This window comes from Uloborus diversus, chromosome 4 (genome assembly GCF_026930045.1).
Source record: "Uloborus diversus isolate 005 chromosome 4, Udiv.v.3.1, whole genome shotgun sequence".
Lineage (NCBI taxonomy): Eukaryota > Metazoa > Arthropoda > Arachnida > Araneae > Uloboridae > Uloborus > Uloborus diversus.
The window spans coordinates 64,605,975-64,627,307 of NC_072734.1; the positions used below are offsets into that span (position 1 = coordinate 64,605,975).

General features: G+C 33.4%; 2 protein-coding genes across 2 annotated transcripts in view; one reads left to right on the top strand and one right to left on the bottom strand.

Moving 5' to 3' along the window:
• Positions 1-13,855, bottom strand: part of LOC129219809 (forkhead box protein J2-like) — a 35,595-nt gene extending 21,740 nt beyond the window's left edge. The window contains exons 1-2 of the mRNA XM_054854114.1: positions 13,478-13,855; positions 8,839-8,913 (exon numbers count right to left, since the gene is read on the bottom strand). Of these exons, the coding sequence (XP_054710089.1) occupies positions 8,839-8,913; positions 13,478-13,777 (375 nt within the window). The 5' untranslated portion in view covers positions 13,778-13,855. The remainder of the gene's footprint in view (positions 1-8,838; positions 8,914-13,477) is intronic.
• A 790-nt stretch (positions 13,856-14,645) lies between these two features.
• Positions 14,646-20,969, top strand: LOC129219810 (pyruvate dehydrogenase [acetyl-transferring]-phosphatase 1, mitochondrial-like). Its single transcript, XM_054854115.1, has 2 exons — positions 14,646-14,807; positions 19,464-20,969. The coding sequence occupies exons 1-2, from the start codon at positions 14,646-14,648 to the stop codon at positions 20,754-20,756; spliced, it is 1,455 nt and encodes a 484-aa protein (XP_054710090.1). The 3' UTR covers positions 20,757-20,969.
• Positions 20,970-21,333: the final 364 nt, after the last annotated feature.

A 21,333-nucleotide genomic window follows, 5' to 3' on the forward strand; every position in this document is an offset into this window, starting at 1 on the left:
AAAAACAAACATCAACATTAACTAGTATGTTGTGGCCATCACGAAACTTTCTTCTATATCTTATAATTCTGATCCCTCCCCATGCTTGACAAAGAAGCAATATTCCCAACAAAAACAAAATTACACACGCCAAAACTTGACGACCATCCCAATTCCCGATTTATTTCAAAAGCAAAGCAAAGAATGAAAATTGAAAATTTTAAAAGCCTTGCTTAAAAAAATTAAAAATTTATTTGTTAGCAAACACAAGATGGCAACAGTTAAAAAGTTTAAATCATCGCGATTTTCTGATCATTTTCCAACAATTAATATCACGCAAAATAAGCAGACGACAGTCTATTACGATTTCTCTTTCTTATTATTGCATTTATAAAGCAATTTTTATTCACACAAAGAAAAAAAAATCAACTCCCCATGGAGAGATTGGCGCCAAAATTGAACTAACGCCTGTTTACATATGAATTCACATATACTCCAAATTTCATCCAGAACGTAACATTACTTCTTGCGATATGGCACTCACAATGGAAAAAAAGAATGTTCGATTGCGCCATCCCCTTTTCAGCTATTGACGCGAAATAGAATCAGCTCTTATACCCTCTAAGGGTTACTTTTTGTTAAATTTTTGTTTGCTTCTGTTCATTATTTCCAGGGTTGGTAAAAAAAAACGTTATGTTGGTAAAAAAAACCTAAACCTGGTTTAAACCAGGTTTTTTTGGTTTAAACCGGGTTTTTTTGGTTTAAATACTATTTGCGAGAAAAACAATTAATTTTCGGAAGGTAATTAAGGTTCCATGTAATTAACAGTTATTCAATAGTCACATTATACCTAATTTCTTGATTATATAAAGAGATCACAACAAAATCTTGTAACTAAATTAAATAATTAAAATAGCTTTCTGTGGGGAAATATTGATTGAAATGTTTGACTTGATTAACATATTAGTATGCATGTATATATAGACCCTTTATGATACGAAATACTGGTTTCATTTTTGATTTCATCAAATGAAAGCCAGATTAGGTCTTTTTTTCTACAAGAATTAGACATTCTTTTTAAAACAATATGAGTAAGTAACTCTTGTAAACTGCACAGGTTAGCTAAGGCAAAGCAAATACCAAACTCCCAATTCCAATGAACAAAAGAGGGGGGGGGGGAACTAAGAATTATCTGCACCCAATAGTCATAAAGCAGCATAGGTGTATAGCCAATCAAAATCTTTTGAGCACACAGAATCCAAAAAAAAAATAAACACCAATGGAGAGTGTAGTTTATATGTGAAGATTTATATATTTTTCAATCAATTTTTACACATACATTTGCATTTTGTTCTGGGAATTTAAAAATTTATCTTTTAATCTTCCTACATTATAATATAAGGAACTATTATGTATCAGAATATGAAGTATAAACTTTTTTTTTTAATTTGATTCAAAAAATATTATTTGTGTTCACCTGCAGAACAAATCTTAATTTTTAGGTGCAAACAATTAAGTTAGACTGTTGATTACCTTACAAGTCAAAGTTAAAATTCCAGGAAAGTAAATAAATGGGCAAAAATGTCACACCCCTGCAACAGGAGTGAGCAATATAATGGATTGCATCTACAATAAAAGATTCAATCCTTAGTAAATCTTAACTAATCATGCAAATTAAGCATAATGATGGAAGTTGACTGAAATCTGTTTTATGGCACATATATGAAATAAAAAATATATTAATATTTTTTTTCGATTAAAGCTTGTAATACATTTTGAAGAAGCAACTTTGCAATTTTAGTATTTATCTCTGCAACTTAGCTAGGAACTTAGCATAAGTGGAATTTTACATTTTTCAATATGTGTGGGGAAATCAATGTAAACCTGTAAAATGGATTTCTTTTCTTTTTTTTTTTTTTTTTTTTGGCTTTTTTTTGAAAAAAAAAAAAAAAAACATTTTTTAAAAAGACCAATTGGTTTAAACTATGGTTAAAACCATGGTTTAAACCAAACAACCCTGATTATTTCTTGATACAGCAGTCACAATTGACAACAAAAATGTTCTATAGCTCAACCTCCGTTTGAGCTACTGACAAAAAAATTGAATCAGCACCTGTACCTGTTAGGAGCAACATATGGACCAAATTTTGTTTGATTCTACCAGTTACTTCCTGGGCAATAGCAGGCACGCATAACTCAAGAAACCTCCCATTGCTCCACTCCCCTTGGAGGAATTCGAGCCAAAAATCAATGGGCACAAGTTCACACATGTGTACCACATTTCGTTCGATTTCATGTAGTAGTTTTTGCTGCAGAACGGCCACAAAGAAACTAGTCATAGACATATGGACACACACACAGACAGACATTTTCCAAAAATGGTCGAAATGGACTCCAAATTGCCAATATCAGCATTTGAATTTTTGACAGGTTTCGAGTGTTCAATTAATTTTTGATGTATCATGTCAAAAACAGGTTTTGATGTCATTATTAAAATAAAATGTATTTATAGTAGTAGAAGACTTATAAAAACACACCTTGGGAACAAAGTTGAACCTTGCGAATGATCGAGCTAATAATCGAGCTTGAGCCACTGGAGACATTTTATGCAATTGGTTCCAGAGCTCTTTCCAGAAGTAAAGTTATTATACTCACACAGTTCAGAATTCAGTAGAAGAAGAGCTTTTAAGAGTGACAAAGGACAACAAAACCAACTAGGATACCGACGGCAGTGACACACAACCAAAAATGTTCACATTGAAAATTTTGAGCCATTCCTAGACAATAGAAATGATCTTTCTGATTTGTTAGTGAAGGAATATTCTATCATGAAAATTCTTAATGACTGCCAAAAGACTATCATACACCAGTTCCTCTTTACAAACAGGACACAAAATTAATTTATGTTTTCTTCATACATGAAGTGCATAAAAGTCATCACTAGAATGAAATATTTTGTTATCTACGGAACCAAACCCTATTTTAGCACTAGTTTTGGATCTCAATTTACGTAGTTCGATTTAAGCGGCATTTCTATGGAACGTAACCCCAGCGTAAAATGAGCGTCTACTTCAGGGCTCTCCAACCTACAGCCAACGGGCCGGATCCGGTCCGCGAGAAGCTTACAAACTTTTTTCCTCTTTTGGAACAGAGACAGTTCCGTTAGAAATATAATTGAGACATTATTTTTAATTTATAATAATTTTTTAAAATCTTTTTACCATTTATTTTAATCATTTTTTACCATTAACTACGAGTGCAGCACCCATCTCTCTTTTTGCTCTTTCCGAGAACTCTTTTCTCCACACCATTCTCCTGGAAGTCCCCTGCAGAATAATGTGACAGGGGTCAAAATTTCTGGAAAAATTCGTGAAACCATTTCTAACCTTGGGCTTCATTTTAAACACCTGAAAGGTGTTACTACAGACGGTGGGAAAAAAATATGTGTGGTCCCAAACTCGGAGTAGTTGGAAACATTTGAAACTTCATAAAAACAGTTGGAGGTGTTCAACCCATGTTTTTCACTGCATTATCCATCAACAAGCCTTGTGTGGGAAACACTTGAAAGTAGCTGAAGTAATGAACGTAGCTGTCAAAACAGTTAACTTCACTAGATCAAGTTCCCTCAAACACCGTCAATTAAAAAAATTACTTGCTGAAATTGACAGCCTTTACCCACATGTTTCGTACTGTTGTGAAGTTTGCAGGTTGAGCAGAGGCAATTATTGTGGGTGTTTTTTTTTTTTACTTCAAGAAGCGATTAACATTTTTACTCGTATGACTGAACAGCGTCGTCCTGTACCTTAACTTTCTGACAGTGTATTTGTATGAAAACTCTCTTACGTATTCGATATCACGACACATATTAATTTTCTGAATTTGAAATTTCAAGGTGAAAACACTTCAGTTTGTGACATGTACTACCATGTCAAAGCTTTCAGACAAAAACTCATACTTTTCGAAAAGCATTTAGGATCTATAAAATTTGATTATTTTGAAACATGTAAGAACTTAAGTTCACTACGCACTGCTACCTTTCCCAAGGATTACGTTTTGGAAGTCATGTCTCGGCTACGGCATGAATTTGAAACCCGCTTTGAAGAAATTCAATCCTTTCAAAACCATTTTAAGTGTGATATTGACAAGGTGCCTTCTGATATGCAACTGGAAATCATCGAGATAGCAACTAATAACTTACTCAAGAAAGCTATGTAAGAATGCCACAAGAAAGGTAACCTACTTCCATTTTACAGTTCTCTACCAGAAAAAGGTTTTAAGAACTGAAAAAATCATGCTAGAGCTATGTTTTCTCTTTTTGTACCCACTTACAAATGTCAACAAACATTTTCAAAATTAAAGTATACTAAATCTAAGTATAGATCTTTTTTATCAGACAAACATTTAAAATCCCTCTTAATGATCCGAGCTACGAAGTTTGTCCCTGAAATAGACTGAAATTCTAAGCGGTAAACAAATGCAATCTTCTCATTAATTTTTAACTTTTTAAAATATTTTAAAAGCTGTACACGTCTTGAGTTCTCATTTATTTCCAAGTTTTTAATTTTCATTAATTCAACAAAATAAATTTGTATTACATTGCAATAATTTTGTCTTGAAACACTCACTCGTTAGCCTTATTTATTTTTTTTTTGTTAACTTCACTTGATTTTGTGATAAAGACAGGGTTCATACTCTATATGGATGAAAAAATTCCATGACTTTTCCAAGACTTTTTCATGATTTCAATGAAAATTTTCATGACCTCGTTACACGAAGAGAATAGCACCATTTAATCTCAAACTTGGTAATATTTGGAAATGAGCTTTAGCAAAACGTCTATATGAATGCCACAGTCTCATTGAAGCACTTACTTGTAATGGAAATAATATAAGTGCACACTTAAAAAACTAAACTACTCTTATTTGTCTTCATCATACAAATTTAAATAAAGTAAAAATGCAGTGAAGCAAATATGATAATGCTTAAATGTTTGATTTTTTTTTTTTTTTTTGAAAAACAGGCAGAATGATATTGAATGGGACAAAGGTTGAATAAGTCATCACTAAGTTAAAAAAATGTGCTTCAAAAGTTACCTTTTAGTGTCAACAGTGCATTTAATCCTCCACATAACTTGACAGTATTTTGGTTCTTTAAAGTAGAGCCGCATAGTTTAGTTCTTTATGTTTCTAAACCAGATCTTTTTTGAAAAAAACATTCAGTAATGAATCAATCTTCTAACTCCAGGGGTCTGGCCAGAGGATATTTGGGTCCGTTAACGGACCCTTCACAAAAATCCGATCAACCAAAACGGACCTTTCACAAAATCCCAATCAAACAAAACGGACCTTTCACAAAATCCCGATCAAACAAAACGGACCTTTCACAAAATCCCGATTAAACAAAACGGACCTTTCACAAAATCCCGATCAAAACAAAACGGACCTTTCACAAAATCCCGATCAACCAAAACGGACCCTTCACATAATTCTGATAAACAAGACCGGGTCTTTCACAAATTGTTTATTGAAAGAGCAAATCTGAAAGCAAAATAACGCATATTAAACCGATAATTTTTGGAACCTTTTTTAAAGTCAAATTAGAGGGATATGCTTACACAAACACATTGAAAAAAAAATCGGCACTCTTGTGATGCTCCTGCAAGCGATAATTTGCTACTGCCAAATAAATACTATAATGCGTTTCTGGGAAAGAAATTAACAGCTGAAAAAAAGTTTTGTTTTAAATAATTTTGTTTATTTTATCACAGCTAATTAGCAGCGGTGTTGTTGAAACTTTTCTGAAAAAGCGTTGGTAAGCACTTTTCTCCCTACTCCTGATTTAATAAACAATAACAATAATATATATCAGGGAATTGAACTTAGAACTGTAACGGGATAGTAAGGGTGGGGGGAAAATATGATCACTTCAGATAGGGTTACCAACTTAAAAATTATCGCCATTTAGCATCTGGCGTTAAACCTTTATAATGACTTGATTAGAAAATATTCTCATTTTACAATATTTGCGTTTTTATGGTGTTGTGCGATGTTTAACTGTTATTTTGGGAGAAAATTACGTATATGGGTTTGATTTTAGGATGTTAACAAGGATGATTAACTTTAAATAAACTCTTTTACTTGCCGTTTTTTTTCTTTAGATGTCTACATTTTGAAAAATACAATCTTTGAACATCCAATATGATAATCATATTTTGTTCTTTTTTCAAGCTAATTTGAATTAAGGACAAACCTTGAATTAAGGATTTATTATTAGGATGCAAATAAATGAAAAGTATCTATTTTGTTAGAACACTCATTTTAAGTTTAAGCAAAATTCCGTTTTCTTTTATGAGTCAAAAATTAAAATGCTAAATCTATGATTTATTTATTTTTATTTTTTTTTTGCTTCAACTGTGTCCACAGATATTAATGATGTGTTTATCATAGGACTCTAAATGCAATTTTAAAATAATTTTATCAAAAATATTTCTTTTACAAGCCGTTTTTTATACTTTTGATGCCTTCACTGTCGAGAATAGCGATCTCTTTGCATCTGCTATGGGAATCCAAGTTTTTGAATTTTTGAAGTTTAGTACGCTTTGTTAAGAGATAAACAAATAAAATCTCTTTTTATTTTTGTTAAAATCATATAATTTATAAGTTTTAAACGAAATTCTGTGCTTTTTAAGAGTGTTTTGGGTCAAAAAGTTAAATGCTGAACCCCCCCCCCCCCCTCGTCTGTTTTTTTTTTTTTTTTTTGATAGTTATTTTAAATGCTGTACAGAAATATTTCTAGTATAATTTAAGATAATGTAGAATTGTAGATAAATATTGCTACCTGAGACAGCGATGCCGTCCCCCCCCCCCCTCCCCGCTAAATACTAAAAAAACACCACAGAATGATATTCACAACATAGAAGAGAAAAACACTCAACTTTAAGTTTAAATGATGCAGTTTGTGCCCTCTCTAAGTTATAACATTTTGTTTTAACAAAAAAAAAATACTTTTTTTTTTTTGCGAAATTATTTGATTTTTCACAAAATTAATTCACTTTTCACAAAATTATTTGATTTTTTCACAAAAAACGGACCCTGTGAAAAATCCTGGACAGACCCCTGGATTCAAAAGTATATTTGTTTTGTTTACAAATTTGCATCTTTTCAAATGAAATATAAATATCTAATAGGTTCAGAAATTCCAGAACACGTTTAATTCCTGACATTGAACGTAGCAGTGGGTTGCATGGATTAGTTTTGCGTGCCATATGTTGGGCGCTTCTGTTTTAGAACATTAGAATTCCTCTTTTTTCTGTATTCTATCGCCTGATTTAAGATCCTTATTTTTTAAAACATTCAACAAATTATGAGACACCTCTGATAAATTTAATAATAAAGTCCTTATGAGTGATGGAATCAAACTCGCATGCAATTGAATTGTTTTTTTGTTTTTTTTTTTTTTTTTGGCGTGGTAAAACTAAGAACGTGAAATTTTTCTACTACAGAATATGAAACATAAGAAATGTTGAAAATAACAGAAAATTCAAAATAAGTGAGGTCCAGGCAGTAAAATCAAATCGCAAAAAATGGCAAGCGGCTGCGACAGAAGTGGATGCAATGAGATGTCAAAATTCAGACTTGATTTTTGGATCATTTAATTTTCCACTTTTAATAGCTTGTTATGTGCTATACTGTTAAATCATTCAAGATTTCTAATGCTCCTTTAGCTACTGCTCCTTTCTATTTGTCCAGGACATTTTTCCATGACTTGAAATAAAATTTCCATGACTTTCAATGAAAATTTCAATTTTCCATGCCTTTTCCAGGTCTGAAATTCTGTTATTTTTTTCCATGACTTTCCAGGATTTCCATGACCCGTACAAACCCTGTAAAGAATACTTTTATCTCAGTTTTTTGTACTATTCTAAATTTCACAAGATTCCCTGTCGTTATATTATTAGAGATTTACGGGCACTTAAAATATAATTTAATTTAGCCAACAATAAATATGTATAAGGAAATATAGCAACTTAGAAGCAAGTGCAGAAATGTTCAAAAATCACCACTGAGCACTTATTTAAAAAAAAAAATCTATGTATATTCGCGATGTATGGGGGCGGCGGGGGGGGCTTGCGCTAAATAGACCATCTGAGCAAAAATATTGTCGGACCGGCCCACTTCATCTCCAAAAATGTACAATGTGACCCACAAGTGAAAAAGGTTGGAGACCCCTGGCCTACTGTATACTGTATTTTCAGTGTCCTCCACTTCTGCAGACACCAAATTTCCTTCCCTGTTCATACCTTTTGAGATATTGACTTATTTTCATTACAATATTTTTATTTGATTATTGACAGTAAATTTTTAATGTCCGCAAAACTGGGGATAAACCGTGTTTTCAAGAATAATTTAGTTTTTTTTACTATGAAATTTATTTTTATTTAAAAGCTTTGAATTAAGATAGAAACATTAAACACTACTTCAAAATTTAATTTACCTAACAACTTTTATGTTAGCATGGCTGAGAAGAAGGCTTTTTTTAAACTGCAAAACTTATTGTTTACTTCTGAAAAGTTGTACAGTTTTTAGGGAATTACTTTGTATAGGTCGGTGTTATAAAAGTATTCTACTGTATTAAAATTATCGAGACTAATCCAATGCTTTCCGACTGCCCTTACTTTTTAACTTTATGAAACAACAAAGGAGCGCAATATGTCTGAATGAGAGATATAACAAGGGTTGTTTTGGTTTAATATAAGTGCATACAATGAAATGCATACAAGTGCATACAATTCCTGACGAGACTGCTTCTACATTCTTGTGATATGGCTTATAAAAGAAATGAAGGAATAAAAATGATTACCTTTCCAGGATCATCTTTTGGACGAGGAACTTTGCGAAAATACTTGTTCAGTGATAAATTGTGCCTTATTGAATTCTGAAATTAAAAATTGAAAAAAATGTCTAAAAAATTTTAACTTGACTTATTTTTTTACAGTTAGTTGCATGATTTTATTTACATATATGCACCAGCAGTAATTTGGTGCAAAAACATGTTCCACCACTGCTTTTCTGCAAAATAAATCATCTTTTCAAATAAAATTATTCACAGCTCTTAACTTAATTTTTCCTTACTTAGGAATTCACCCTGGAAAATACCCTTGGTGTGTACCTCTATACATTTTTAGACTCATTAAATGAATATTTATAACACACATTAAATAAAAATATATTGAAACATACACCAATTAAATGAAAATACATTAAAACGTTTACTTATACATTTCCACTAATTAGTATTATCATATTTTCCAGCATATAATCTGTGGATTATCTGTTAAAAAAGTAAAATTAAAATGAGGTGCGGATTATACGCTGCCTCGGTATTATCTGTGAATTTTTTTTTCCCTCAACATTGACGCATTGAACCTCAATATTTACTGCAGGATTGGACATAGCTTGAATGTTCTTAGGGGCTGTTCATTAATTATGTAAAGGTCCAGAGGGTGAGTGGGGTCTGGGGTGTTTGGAAAAATCTCTACATAACCTTACTTTGGGGAGAGGGTGCGTCAAACCCATTCTTACGTAATATTTTCCAAGTCGATATTTTATATTAGAAATCATGTGGTCAAGTGGTTTGGCAGGGATTACTATATTTCATTTATGTCTGGACTCTCGAGAGTAAAAAACTTATTAGAATGAGCTGTTTTTTACTTGCTTTACAAAGAATGAATAGTGTAAAATATAATTTTAAAAAATCGCACTATATGTATGGCTCTTTTTTTAATTATCATGCATAAATTAAAAAACATTCAGTCTAGATGATCTGAATTGATCTTGTTTTAACTGTTATAATTTATTTTCTTTGAAATTAATGAAGAACTTGTCAATCATTAATATAAACGTGTTATTGGTTTGTAGATTGTTCAACTGATTTATGCTTCAGATTATTAAAAAACTTACTTTTAACAGCTGAGAAATGGTATCCCAAAGACTAGGATATTTATCTGATGATATAATGGAAATATGTAATTGGCAGCAATAAAAAGTTAGAATTATGTTGAAAAAGAAAAATCTTTGATTTACATCAAACGAGTTTTAGTTTAACTAATACTTTTCCCAACAACATTTTATTATTTTGAAAATCGAAACAGAATCTTACAGAATAAGGCGAAGGGGTTTGAAAAATCTTATGTACCCTTACATGGGGGAAGGGGGTCAAAAATTGCCAAAATCATTATTACATAATTCATGCATGGCCCCTTACGCGATTCAGGCTATGTAAAATAAACAACATACAGCAAAGGAAGAAGCCTTCATATGCACAAGATTAGACCGTTTGCTCCTTTCTCGACTCTTTGTCTTCAAATAATTAGCTTACTATAATGACAATTTTGAGAAGAAAACTTTATTGTTTAGATTATTTTGTTTTTTAATATTTAATATACCTCAAAAGTTATTACATATCAAAACTTCATTTTTTTGCATCATATTATCTGCAGATTATACGATTTTTTTTTCTTCAGGCTGATTTTAGGACCTGCAGATTACATGCCGTTACGGATAATTATAAGGTTCAAGAAAATACGATACATTGTTATCAGACCTGTGTGGTAGTAGTGACTTTGAAAGAAAAAAACAGTACACAATATTCAGAGTCTTTGCTAGAGATTTCAAACTGTTAGCCAGTAAATTAGCCAAATGCTAAAAGTCTTAGCCAAAGGTCAGTTATAACAAACTTTTATCATAAAAATATCTTTTCTGAAAACTTCAATCAGAAAAACAAAATATAATGAAATATATAAGGCAAACATTTGCAGCGTACACTGAGTAACAATATGTAAGACACATAGGCGGGGAACAAAAGTAGGGGGGGCAAGGGGTACCCCCCCTCCTTTTTTAGGTTTTTTTTTTCAATTTAGAAACCAAAACTAAACATTATAAAAAATTTAAAAAAAAAAGTGTCACAATTTTCAAAACATAATTATTTGTTTTTCTTTGTATATGTGTTTGTAAAACATTATTTAGCACAAGCAGTAATTTATAGTTTTTGTATTCATTGTTTAAGACATTAGTAAATCAATTGTTTTACTTAAAAACAAGCCATACATATTCAATGAAATTATTACCAAGCATTTGTAGCACCTTAAAATACTTCAAAGTATGGGGTAAATCTAATTCATGTCTAAGTATTTCTTTGTGGAAAGTTATTGTGCACTAAGTTCATCAAAATCTTAAACAAAACATTAGTTAAATTGCTAGATTTTTATCAATTTCCTCTCATCTGTTCTCAAAACCAGCCCTAGCAATTTTGTATTTCTCTCTCTTTTTTTTTAATTTTTTGCTGCTGCTAAAAGTCCTATGGCTTTCAGTTGTCATTTTTTTGCCCCCCCCCCCCCTTTTGGTCCTAATCTCTGCCTCTGGAACGGTATTTAAATTTCATTCTGCAACTGCCATTCTTGCAGCGGGTGCAGGCCCAGCTAGAGGCCATGTCAGCCTAGTTGGGCACCTTTCCCTTGAGAAGGCCCGACTCGAAATCTGAGTGGTAGTTTTACGGGGGGAGCAGTCCTGGTGACCAAACTGAAAAGGGACTCTGCTCTTAGCGGCCCTGAGCGGGTGGCAACTCAAAAGGAATTCTCCCTCTTATACTACTCATAACTGTTTGAATTGATGTTTTATTTAATATAACAGCTGTGCACATTTCTTACTGTATGATAATTTACTTTTTGATTATTGCTTGATGGCTAAAATTTTAATTTTTGTCAAAAACTATTTTAACTTTTGAATGTAAAACTTTAATGGGCTTAAAGTTCCAAGCTCAAATTAGCAGACATTCTAATTTTGTATGCATGGGTTAATCAATCATTCTACTGGGTTCAAAAGCTGAAACGGCTTAAATATGTACTTCTGCTGGCAATTGGACTCAATTTACATACTTAGTTCATTCCCCTATTTCATCTACAATACAACACATGTATAATGTAAAATACATCACACAATAATTATTCTTAACTTCGTAAATTATTTTAATGCCCATACTTTTCATAAAAGGCACTTGAGCGAGGTCAAATATACTGAAGCAAAAATTTAATTTACTTCATCTAAGATCATTAATATCACGAACCCATTACTATTGGCAGTGGCGGCGCTAGGCGTCGGCAACGTCGGCGACTGCCGACGGCCTCGCGCCGATAGGGCCTCGCAAAATTCTCAGAATTAAATTCTCAAAAGTTTTTTAAATTTCCATGTTTTCAATTGAAACTCTTATTAAATGCAACAGACACAAAAGAAATCAAAATAGTGCGTGCAGCGGAGACTGCACAGAGCCAGCCTTAGCAAATGCGGGGTCCAATTCTGTCGGGGCCTGAAGTTAAAATGTTCAGTAGCTACCTAACTCTATTCCCCCTACCCCCGTCCTATTTCCTTTCTTTTTCTCCCGTTTCCTAAATTCGTCTAAAAAAAAGAAAATATTCAAAATGCTGCTCCTCCGAACACACACCCCTCCATACACACAAACACCGAAAGCATTATGGAGCATCTGAAATTTCGTTTCCAGATCGAAAATCGCTTAAAATTGTGTTTTTGTAGCTTGAATTTCAAAAATTACCGAGCCTAATATTACAAAATATGACCTTACAATCGCATTTTTAAGACTTGAATTTCAGTAAATATTCGGGCAAGGGTCCCGATACCGCCTTTCTTTTATATCATTAGCAATTAGGTTTTTTCAACTACATTAACAAAAAGTTTAAGTGGACTGGCTCATGAATACAAAATATTGCTAAAGTTCTCAGGACCATAATTTTCAAAATTTTTCGAGGGAAGAGCTCCCCTTCCTTCCTGTAAAATCTTCAAAGTTTGTCTAAAATTCCGTTTTTGAAACTTCAATTTCGAGAATTAGCAGGGGATTGATTTTGACCTATTTTTTTTTAAACAAAAGAATCGATCTGGGACAGTCTCTGACCCTAAAGTCAATAAATATGACCTATAAATGCGTTTTTAAGGCTACAATTTCTAGAAATTTTCACCGAGACCTCTGTAAATTTTCCCCCTAACATTAGCAAAGAAAGCCTAAAATGGCGTTTTTAAACTACAAATTTTAAAAAATTTCCGGGGGAGGACCCCCGGAACCCCCTTTCTATCAGGTCCTTTTTTCCCCTTCAATGTCCCGCTCCCTCCTCCCACCACCAAAAAGAAAAAAAACATTTTGATTGCGCTACTATTCACGAAATGTTTTTGTCCTAGCAATTAAGTGAATTGGGAACTCTAAGTGCCAATAGTTAGAACAAAAATTAATTTCATAAATTCAATGATTTGCCTGAAAATATTTTATGATTAAAAGGGCCTCGCAAAACTGCATCGCCGACGTCTACTTTTGTTCTCGCGCCGCCACTGACTATTGGTTTAGCCAATAAGAATAGTGAACCAATTCATAGATAACTAACAACATTTGGGACCAGACACTTAAGTTTCGGAATTGGTATAAACAATATCAAACTTACTTTCCAACCATCTCCTGCTTCTCTATAGTATGGAAAATTAGAACAAATCCAATTATAAATTTCATTTAATGTCATTTTCTTCGACGGAGAACTATTTATCGCATAAGAAATTAAAGTTGCATAGCTATAAGGTGGTTTTCCATCTTTTTGGCGACAAGCTCTTCCACTTTCGCAGGATACAGGGTTTCCATCAGGTGTTTCAACTCCATTGATAGACCCTCGAACATTTATTCTTGGCAACCAATCCATAGATGTCAAACTTCGGTCCAAATCACCCATGATATGAGGTAGTGTTTTCATACATCAGATTCATCATTCCCAGAACTTGTATAGGCTTGATGGCTTTTAACTTTTTCTTTTGTTACATCCGCTGTAAAAATCACATTTAAGCAACTGACAAAGTTCATTGCGCAACTACAAATACTTGGTATTTTCACGCCATGATAATTTTTCTGCACATCCAAAATAATATTTTTCCTGATTGAGTTGCACTTAGCTGCTCAACATCATTCGTATTTATGGAAAATTAACCACAAAAAGGAATAAATACTAACAATTGCTGAAATTCATTAATTAAAATCCACTTTACAAGGATTTCAGATAACATTATGATGAAATAAATGCAACTGCTTCATCATTTGGGATGTTTTTTCTTTCATCAAGAACATTTTTGATTTCTTAAGTATTTTATGCAAGCTAAGTATTGTGCAATATTATGTATTTTGCTCGGATCATTAGAAATATCTTTTGAAACGGCAATATTTTAATGCATTTTTTTTTTCTCCGAAGAACAGATTGCAATCGAAATCAGGAACAAGAAAACGCATCAGAAATAGTTCAATAATTGTAGCCAAATATTGCAATGCTCTTCCAAGTTTATTTCCTACAGCTAAACTGAGAATTTTCAGAGATCATTAATCTTTTCATTCGCTTTACTTTTTTCGTTAACAAGCGTGGAGCTTCGGCTTTACCTACGAACTTTTTACTGCGAATATTTTGTGGTGAAATGGCAACATTTTTAATATGAAGAAAAAAAATACTTTCTGAAAGAAATTTGATATTTCTGAAGTTAAATAAATGAATTTCTCACTCTATACGTGACTTCCCCTTGCAAAAACTTACATTTCTTTACATGCTGAAGACTCTCATAGGTCATCGGTCTTGCGCTATGGCGCCCTGCGTATTGCGTAGCTGCATAAATATGTCCCAGGCAATCAGCTGGTCGAAGGCTGTGTTGTTTTTGAAGAGAGGGAACATGACTGCTTGCCGGTCACCTCCGGGTTTCCGAAGTTGTCATTCGTATGGCCAACCGAAACTAAGCCCACAAGAGGTATTTTAAGCTGCATTATTGTTTGCCTTTTGCATTGCAATGTATATTGACATAAATATTTATATGATTTAAGTATTTATTGATTTTTTTTAACTAGATCAAGCTTTATCGATCGGTTCAAAAGTTGCTTTGTAGTTTTAAATGCTTGAAATTCCTTCATAAGAAAGATCTTTCCACGGGTGCCGTATTTTTCCTATTAAAACATTCAACAATGCAAAAATTCATGTTTAATTTACATGTTTTCTGCCTTTAAAAAAAAAGTCTGTACTCACGATGTGTTATTGCAACCGCATTTTGAAATGCTGCCTATAACTTTTTGACATTTCAACTACTTTTAATAGATTTGTTTTTTATTTAAATATGTTTCGATAATAATATATCCTAACAAGAATTTCTGGGGGATTTAAGGATTTTTCTTTTGTTTAAGCATTTGTTCTTTAGCGTTCGATGCTATGTTATATTATTTTACTTTGTTGCTTAAAAAAATTATTGGATTCTTTAAGGGGCATTCCAAGGTATTTTTGACATTTATGTAGAGTCCGTAACGTGACCTTTTTTGCCATAACTTTTTAATTTACTGTTTGATTAGCATGTTATTTTATTTTGATCTTTTCCTACCAACACACTAGCTCAAATTAAAATAATTTGCAAATCAAACGGTAAATTAAAAAGTTATGGCAAAAAAAGGTCACGTTACGGACTCTACATAATGTCCAAAATACCGTGGAATGCCCCTTAAATAACCTTCTGTATCTATTGATATTTTATTGTAAAATATTTTGCATGTTTTTCTTTTATTTTATTTCCATTTGTAGGTCACTGCTGCCTGCAAAATTCTTATTTGAGTTCACATTTAAAAATATTCTTAATCTCTAAAATAATTTTCAAAGCCTTGCTTTATTCTCATCATATGAGTGCAAATTGTAACAAGTTTATGCTTTGCACTACTTCCATGTTATAATTCTCTGCAAGATTTAATTGCCTCGTAAGGGGATCAAGATGATGGAATAATCTTGCTAAAAGGAATGTGCTACTATTGATTTCCGCACTTGCATTTCATAAACTTGATAAAATCATGTTGTGGTCTTAGAGTTTTATGTTTATAAAGCAAGCTTGAGGGTGGGGGAAGGGTCTGCTCTCTAATATCAATGCCAAGGTAATCAAAAATTCAAATTGGTGTTTTTTTTCTTTTTTTTTAGCTATTGTTTTAAGGATAGATACAAAAACTGTACAAAAGCCATTGAATTGCAAAGCTTTTCTTTATTTTTCTAGTTGATAGGGTTATCCCAGGTAATTCATGTTTACTACATCTCTGGTGTAAATGATGGTATGGCTCTCTGTTTAACGACTTTCATGGCACCAAAAAAAATCATCCTTAAGTAGAAAGCGTCCTTAAATAGAATGCTATTAACATTATAGTGGACCATCTGGGACTGAAACGCCGTCGTTAAATAGAGAAAATCATTAAATAGAGTGTCGTTAAACAGAGAGAGAGCTGTATTTTTAATTGAATAAAGAAAAAAAACACTTTTATAAAATGTTAAGTATGAACAGGAAATTTTGGGAACTGACAAAATTGCAAAATGTTCCATCTTATGATCATAATGGGCAGTTCTCAAAAGGTGGGAACAAAAAAGTTAACTTTGAGCAATTTCAAAAATTTTCGAATTTGACATCAATTTTGATTTTATTCTATAGTATGCATGCCTAGAACACAATATATGAACATGAAAAGACAGCAGGTATTTGTAAAAATTGTTAATTAGCAAATTAAATCAGCAGTCTGTAGGTAACAGATTTTGGACATTGTTGTCCTGTAGGTAACGGATTTTGGACATCATCATAACGTAAGTTTCACAATTTTTGACAATTGTTAATCTGATTTTTAACTTTTCCAATGAAAATTTTATTTACTACTTTTTAAATTTTGCAATTTAATAATAAAGAGGATATTATTGAAATACTTAAATGGCTATACATGCTGCTCCTTACATATAATAAAGTTTTGGAATGATTTTGAAGAAATTGATGCAAGATTAAAAAAAAAGCTTCAAATTAAAAATAATACAATTGTAAAAAGTGACATCAGTTTTAATAATGAATATTTTTTCTAATGTCATAAGAATTAAAATGATGTCTAAAAAAATTATTGAAGAAAGAAATTCGTATTTCTATTTGGAGATCGTTAAATTATGTTTCCAAAAGAAAGAAGAGAAAAAGAATTCTAAAATAATAAAAGCGGAAAAAAAAAATTGCTAGCGCAGGTGATAAAGTCGCCAAAACTGGTACAGCTGATGATAAACTACATTTGTCAAATTGGAATTCCCTCTGGTAACCTTTAGCTTATCGTATACTGTGTTGTCGCCAACGGAGGTTTGCTTGGCGATTTTAGCGCAAAATGGCTTTCGGTTCGATCATAAGCAGCCATGTTTCTACTGTAATTTATGTATTGTTCAATGTGTAACATATTAATGATGCAAAATACCAATGGATATATGAAGATAACATTATAATAACGTTTTTATTGAGGTTAGAAGACAGTAGATCATCAAAAATTATGAATAAATGGACAGAATTATCGGCGTCAAGATCGTAACGCCATTTGGACATCTCACATGTACGTTTAAAAAAAATTATTTTTCTTCTAAGATACTGCATAAAAGCTTATGAAAACACTTTTAAACAATTAAAAATTGATTCTGAGGCTCGATAAACACCTTTAAAATGAAAACATCATATACTTAGTTCTCAAAAAATAGCATTGTAAAGATCGTAAATTTTGGACATGCATCAAATTTCAAACTTACTATTTTCTAAAATCGTTTACAAAGTGAATAATCTGTCTTTACTTTTGTTATTTGTGTAAAATATTAACAAAAAATTATTCAGTGTAAGATTCATACCTTTAAATTTTTTTTGAAACATATGGAAATAATTTTAAAAAATTTTCTTTAATGGTACATTTGCTCAGTTAACGTTTTGGTATGTCAAAATTGCGCCTTTTAGCAAAGAAAATATTTTTTTAAGGGCATTTAAAGAGCATTTTTTCCATAATTTATGTCAATTCTTGTCTCTATACAGTATTATAATTTAACTCAAAATTTTTTGAGTTAATTAAAATTAAAGTTATTTGGTGTTGAAGCTTCAAAGTTGACGTCTGTGTTTGCTCCCACCTTTTGAGAACTGCCCTAATAAATAAGTCAATGAAAATTAACTGAAAAGTGTAAAATAAAAAATTATTAAATAAAAACAAAAAACCTGACTGCATAAAAACCAAAAAAAACTAAAAAGAAAAATGTATAAGCCCAGTAGTTTAGAGTGTTATTAAGTACTGCTAAATAACTACAGCATTGAAATAGTTTTATAACCGTACACAGATAAGACAGATCATAAATTCAAAAGCAAAATCGAAGGATCAACAGTTGGTGCTCATTGAAATTTTACGATATTCCTTGAATCAGAAAGGAATGGGCCCCGACTGTTGATCTTTCTATTCTGCTTTTGAATTTATGATTTGTCTTATCTGTGTATGGTTATAAAACTATTTCAACAGTGTAGTTATTTAGTAGTACTTAATAACATTCTAAACTACTAGGCTTATACATTTTTCTTTTTAGTTTTTTTTTTTTTTTTTTGGTTTTTTACGCAGTCGGGGGTTTTTGTTTTGATTTAATAATTTTTTTAAATCTTTAATGATTTGTACTGTTGCAAAGAAAATCAGACATAAAGTTATGAGTACCATAGCTAGAAAGTTTGCCAATATATTTTAGAAGGCAACTGAATCCCATTTATTTTCTCTGCTCCCTGTCTTATAGTCTGGAAAACACTTAAAAAGAACAATGTTGGTGGAGCAAGAGTGGCATAAACCTGTTATGCTGGATGCTGATGTACAGAAGTAAATTTTTTAGCCATGCTTCAGGACAGGCTTTATGCAGTCAAGGACGGATCCAGAAGATATTCAAGGAGGGGGGATTGATTTCAGATACTTATCCTTTTATGGATTCCCAAAGCTAAGAGCCTCCCTCCCTCCCCACTCTCTTACCCCTCCAACATCATAGAAGATCATCTCAAATTATTATTATTATTAATTTGGAACTTACACTTCCAAAAAATTTTGAAGGGGTGTACTAAATTCCGTTCTGTATCCTAACTTCATCAAAGGTTCCCATAATTGCTTTTTTTTTTTTTTTTTTTGGCCTCAATTTAAAAAAAAAAAAAAATCAGGGGAAAACCCCTGGACCCCATCTGCTATCATCTAACATCCATCAAAAATTGAGTTTTTGGAATTTTAAAAAACATCCTGTTCAAAGTTTTGATCCCTGTCAAGAGTTTTGCACTTGTGAAGTTTTGCCCCTCTGGAGAATTTTGCTACAATTGCGTTTTCAAAACTATAATTTTGAAAAAAAAAAAACTCTGAGAAAGAGCTTTCTTTTTCGTAATGCAATTGAAAATCATCTAAAATTACACATTTTGGAATTGCAGTATCGAAAATATGTCGAGGGAGAGTTCTTGCCTCTAGGCTCAAGGAGGGGGCAATCGCCCCTCCCTTGTATCCGTTCTTGGATGAAGTAAACATTTATGAAAAGAAGTATTATAATCTTTATGCCCTTCTCTTTCCATCGCTAATGTATGAAAATTATCCCCTTATTTTGGTAGGTATCTTCAATCCTTCGAATCAATGAAGTTTCGTACGACGTCAGCACTTCCTCCATCAGAGCGTACGATGCCAATCAACTTTCGTCCAACATCCCCATCGAAGATCGCATCTGTGTGGCTCGCTGCCGTTACACCACGGGAATGCTATTCGGGGTATTTGATGGACACGGGGGTCCAGATGTGGCGGAACTCGTCAGCCAGAGGCTCTTTGACTACATAGCCCTGACTCTGCTACCGATCCCCATCCTGCGGGACCTGATCGAGTCCGACTCGAACTTTTATGGGAAATTGACAGAAACTTATTCCGAGACGGATCTGTCCCCCAAGCTCATGGAAATCCATGAGAATAGTTTGAGAAAGTATGCGATTGAAATCCTGGAATCGCAGAGCGAGAGTTTCGACTTTGAAATGCAGAATGCTCTGTCTCGTGCTTTCCTGAAGTTGGACTCTGACCTATCGGAAGAGATCCGAGAAGCCGCCCACGAGGACATGGACTTGCTGGCCATGGCCATCATGGGTGCCTGTGCTTGTGTTGCACACATCGACGGCTCTCACCTGCACATTGCCACGAGTGGCGATTGCCGAGCCGTCTTAGGGATCATGTCGGACGCCAACAAGTGGATCTGCAAGCCCCTGTGTCTCGAGCACAACACGGACAACGTCGATGAGATGAGACGCATCCTCTCCGAGCACCCCAAGTCGGAAATGAACACAGTCATCAAGAACGAGCGACTGCTGGGCCAGCTGGCACCCCTCAGAGCCTTTGGAGACTACCCCTACAAGTGGAAGACAGCGCTCCAGAAGAAGCTCCTGCTTCCAGTGTTCGGCTCCGGCATCATCCCCCCCAATTACTACTCTCCCCCTTACCTGACTGCCAGGCCCGAAGTGTTCCACCACCACCTGACGGCCCGAGACAAGTTCCTGATTGTGGCCACCGACGGACTCTGGGAACAGATGCTGCCCCACAAAGTCGTCAAGTTCGTCGGCGAGCACATGAGCGGGAAGCAGACTCTGGATCTGTTGAGACTCCCTCGCAAGCAAATGCGGCTGGAAGAGATTAACGAGATCCTCATGCAGCGGCACATCGGACTTTCCAAGAAGCCCATTGACACCAACGCATCCACCCATCTCATCAGAAATGCTCTCGGAAGGACTGAGTATGGTGTCGAGCACAGTCGCCTCTCGGCCATGTTGTCCCTGCCGGACGACATGGTCAGGAATTTCAGGGACGATATATCAGTTATAGTTGTCTACTTCGACACGGATTATCTCCGCCACAGTCCCGCAGAGTGACACTGAAAGAATTTGTGGTCAAGAAATTGTTTTCCTATGATTCTGTTCATTGCATGTTAATCCAGAGATTTAATGTTATCTTCAAATGTAAATTAATTTATTTTTAGTATAAAAAATGGTTGCATTTCATTCATATGCCCTATATGTTGATGGATATTTTCCACCTGAACCGAGCATGAGTGATATTTGATACACAAGAACTTCCCTGTGTTATCTTAAATGAAAATTTAATGACGACTAAATTCCTGTTTATCGCCAAGTTATGCGTTTTGGTGACAGTAATTAATACTATAATTTGGCTACAAAACATACCCTGACAAAATTTTGAATTTCAAATTAACTGCTATATTAATGCTCCAAAAAAAGATCAACATCATTACTATTGGAAATATCTAGACGAACTATGAGACAGAAATGGGGATTTTTCTTACCTGTTGGCGAGTTCAACATTTTGGGGCATATCTGAATTTTACCAAAAAAGTCCTGTAAATTCTTTAATGTGTCATATTTGAATGCTCTCCTATTAGTTAAAATATCGGAGATAACTCGGGTGTTGAATATGTTTGTTTATACAATT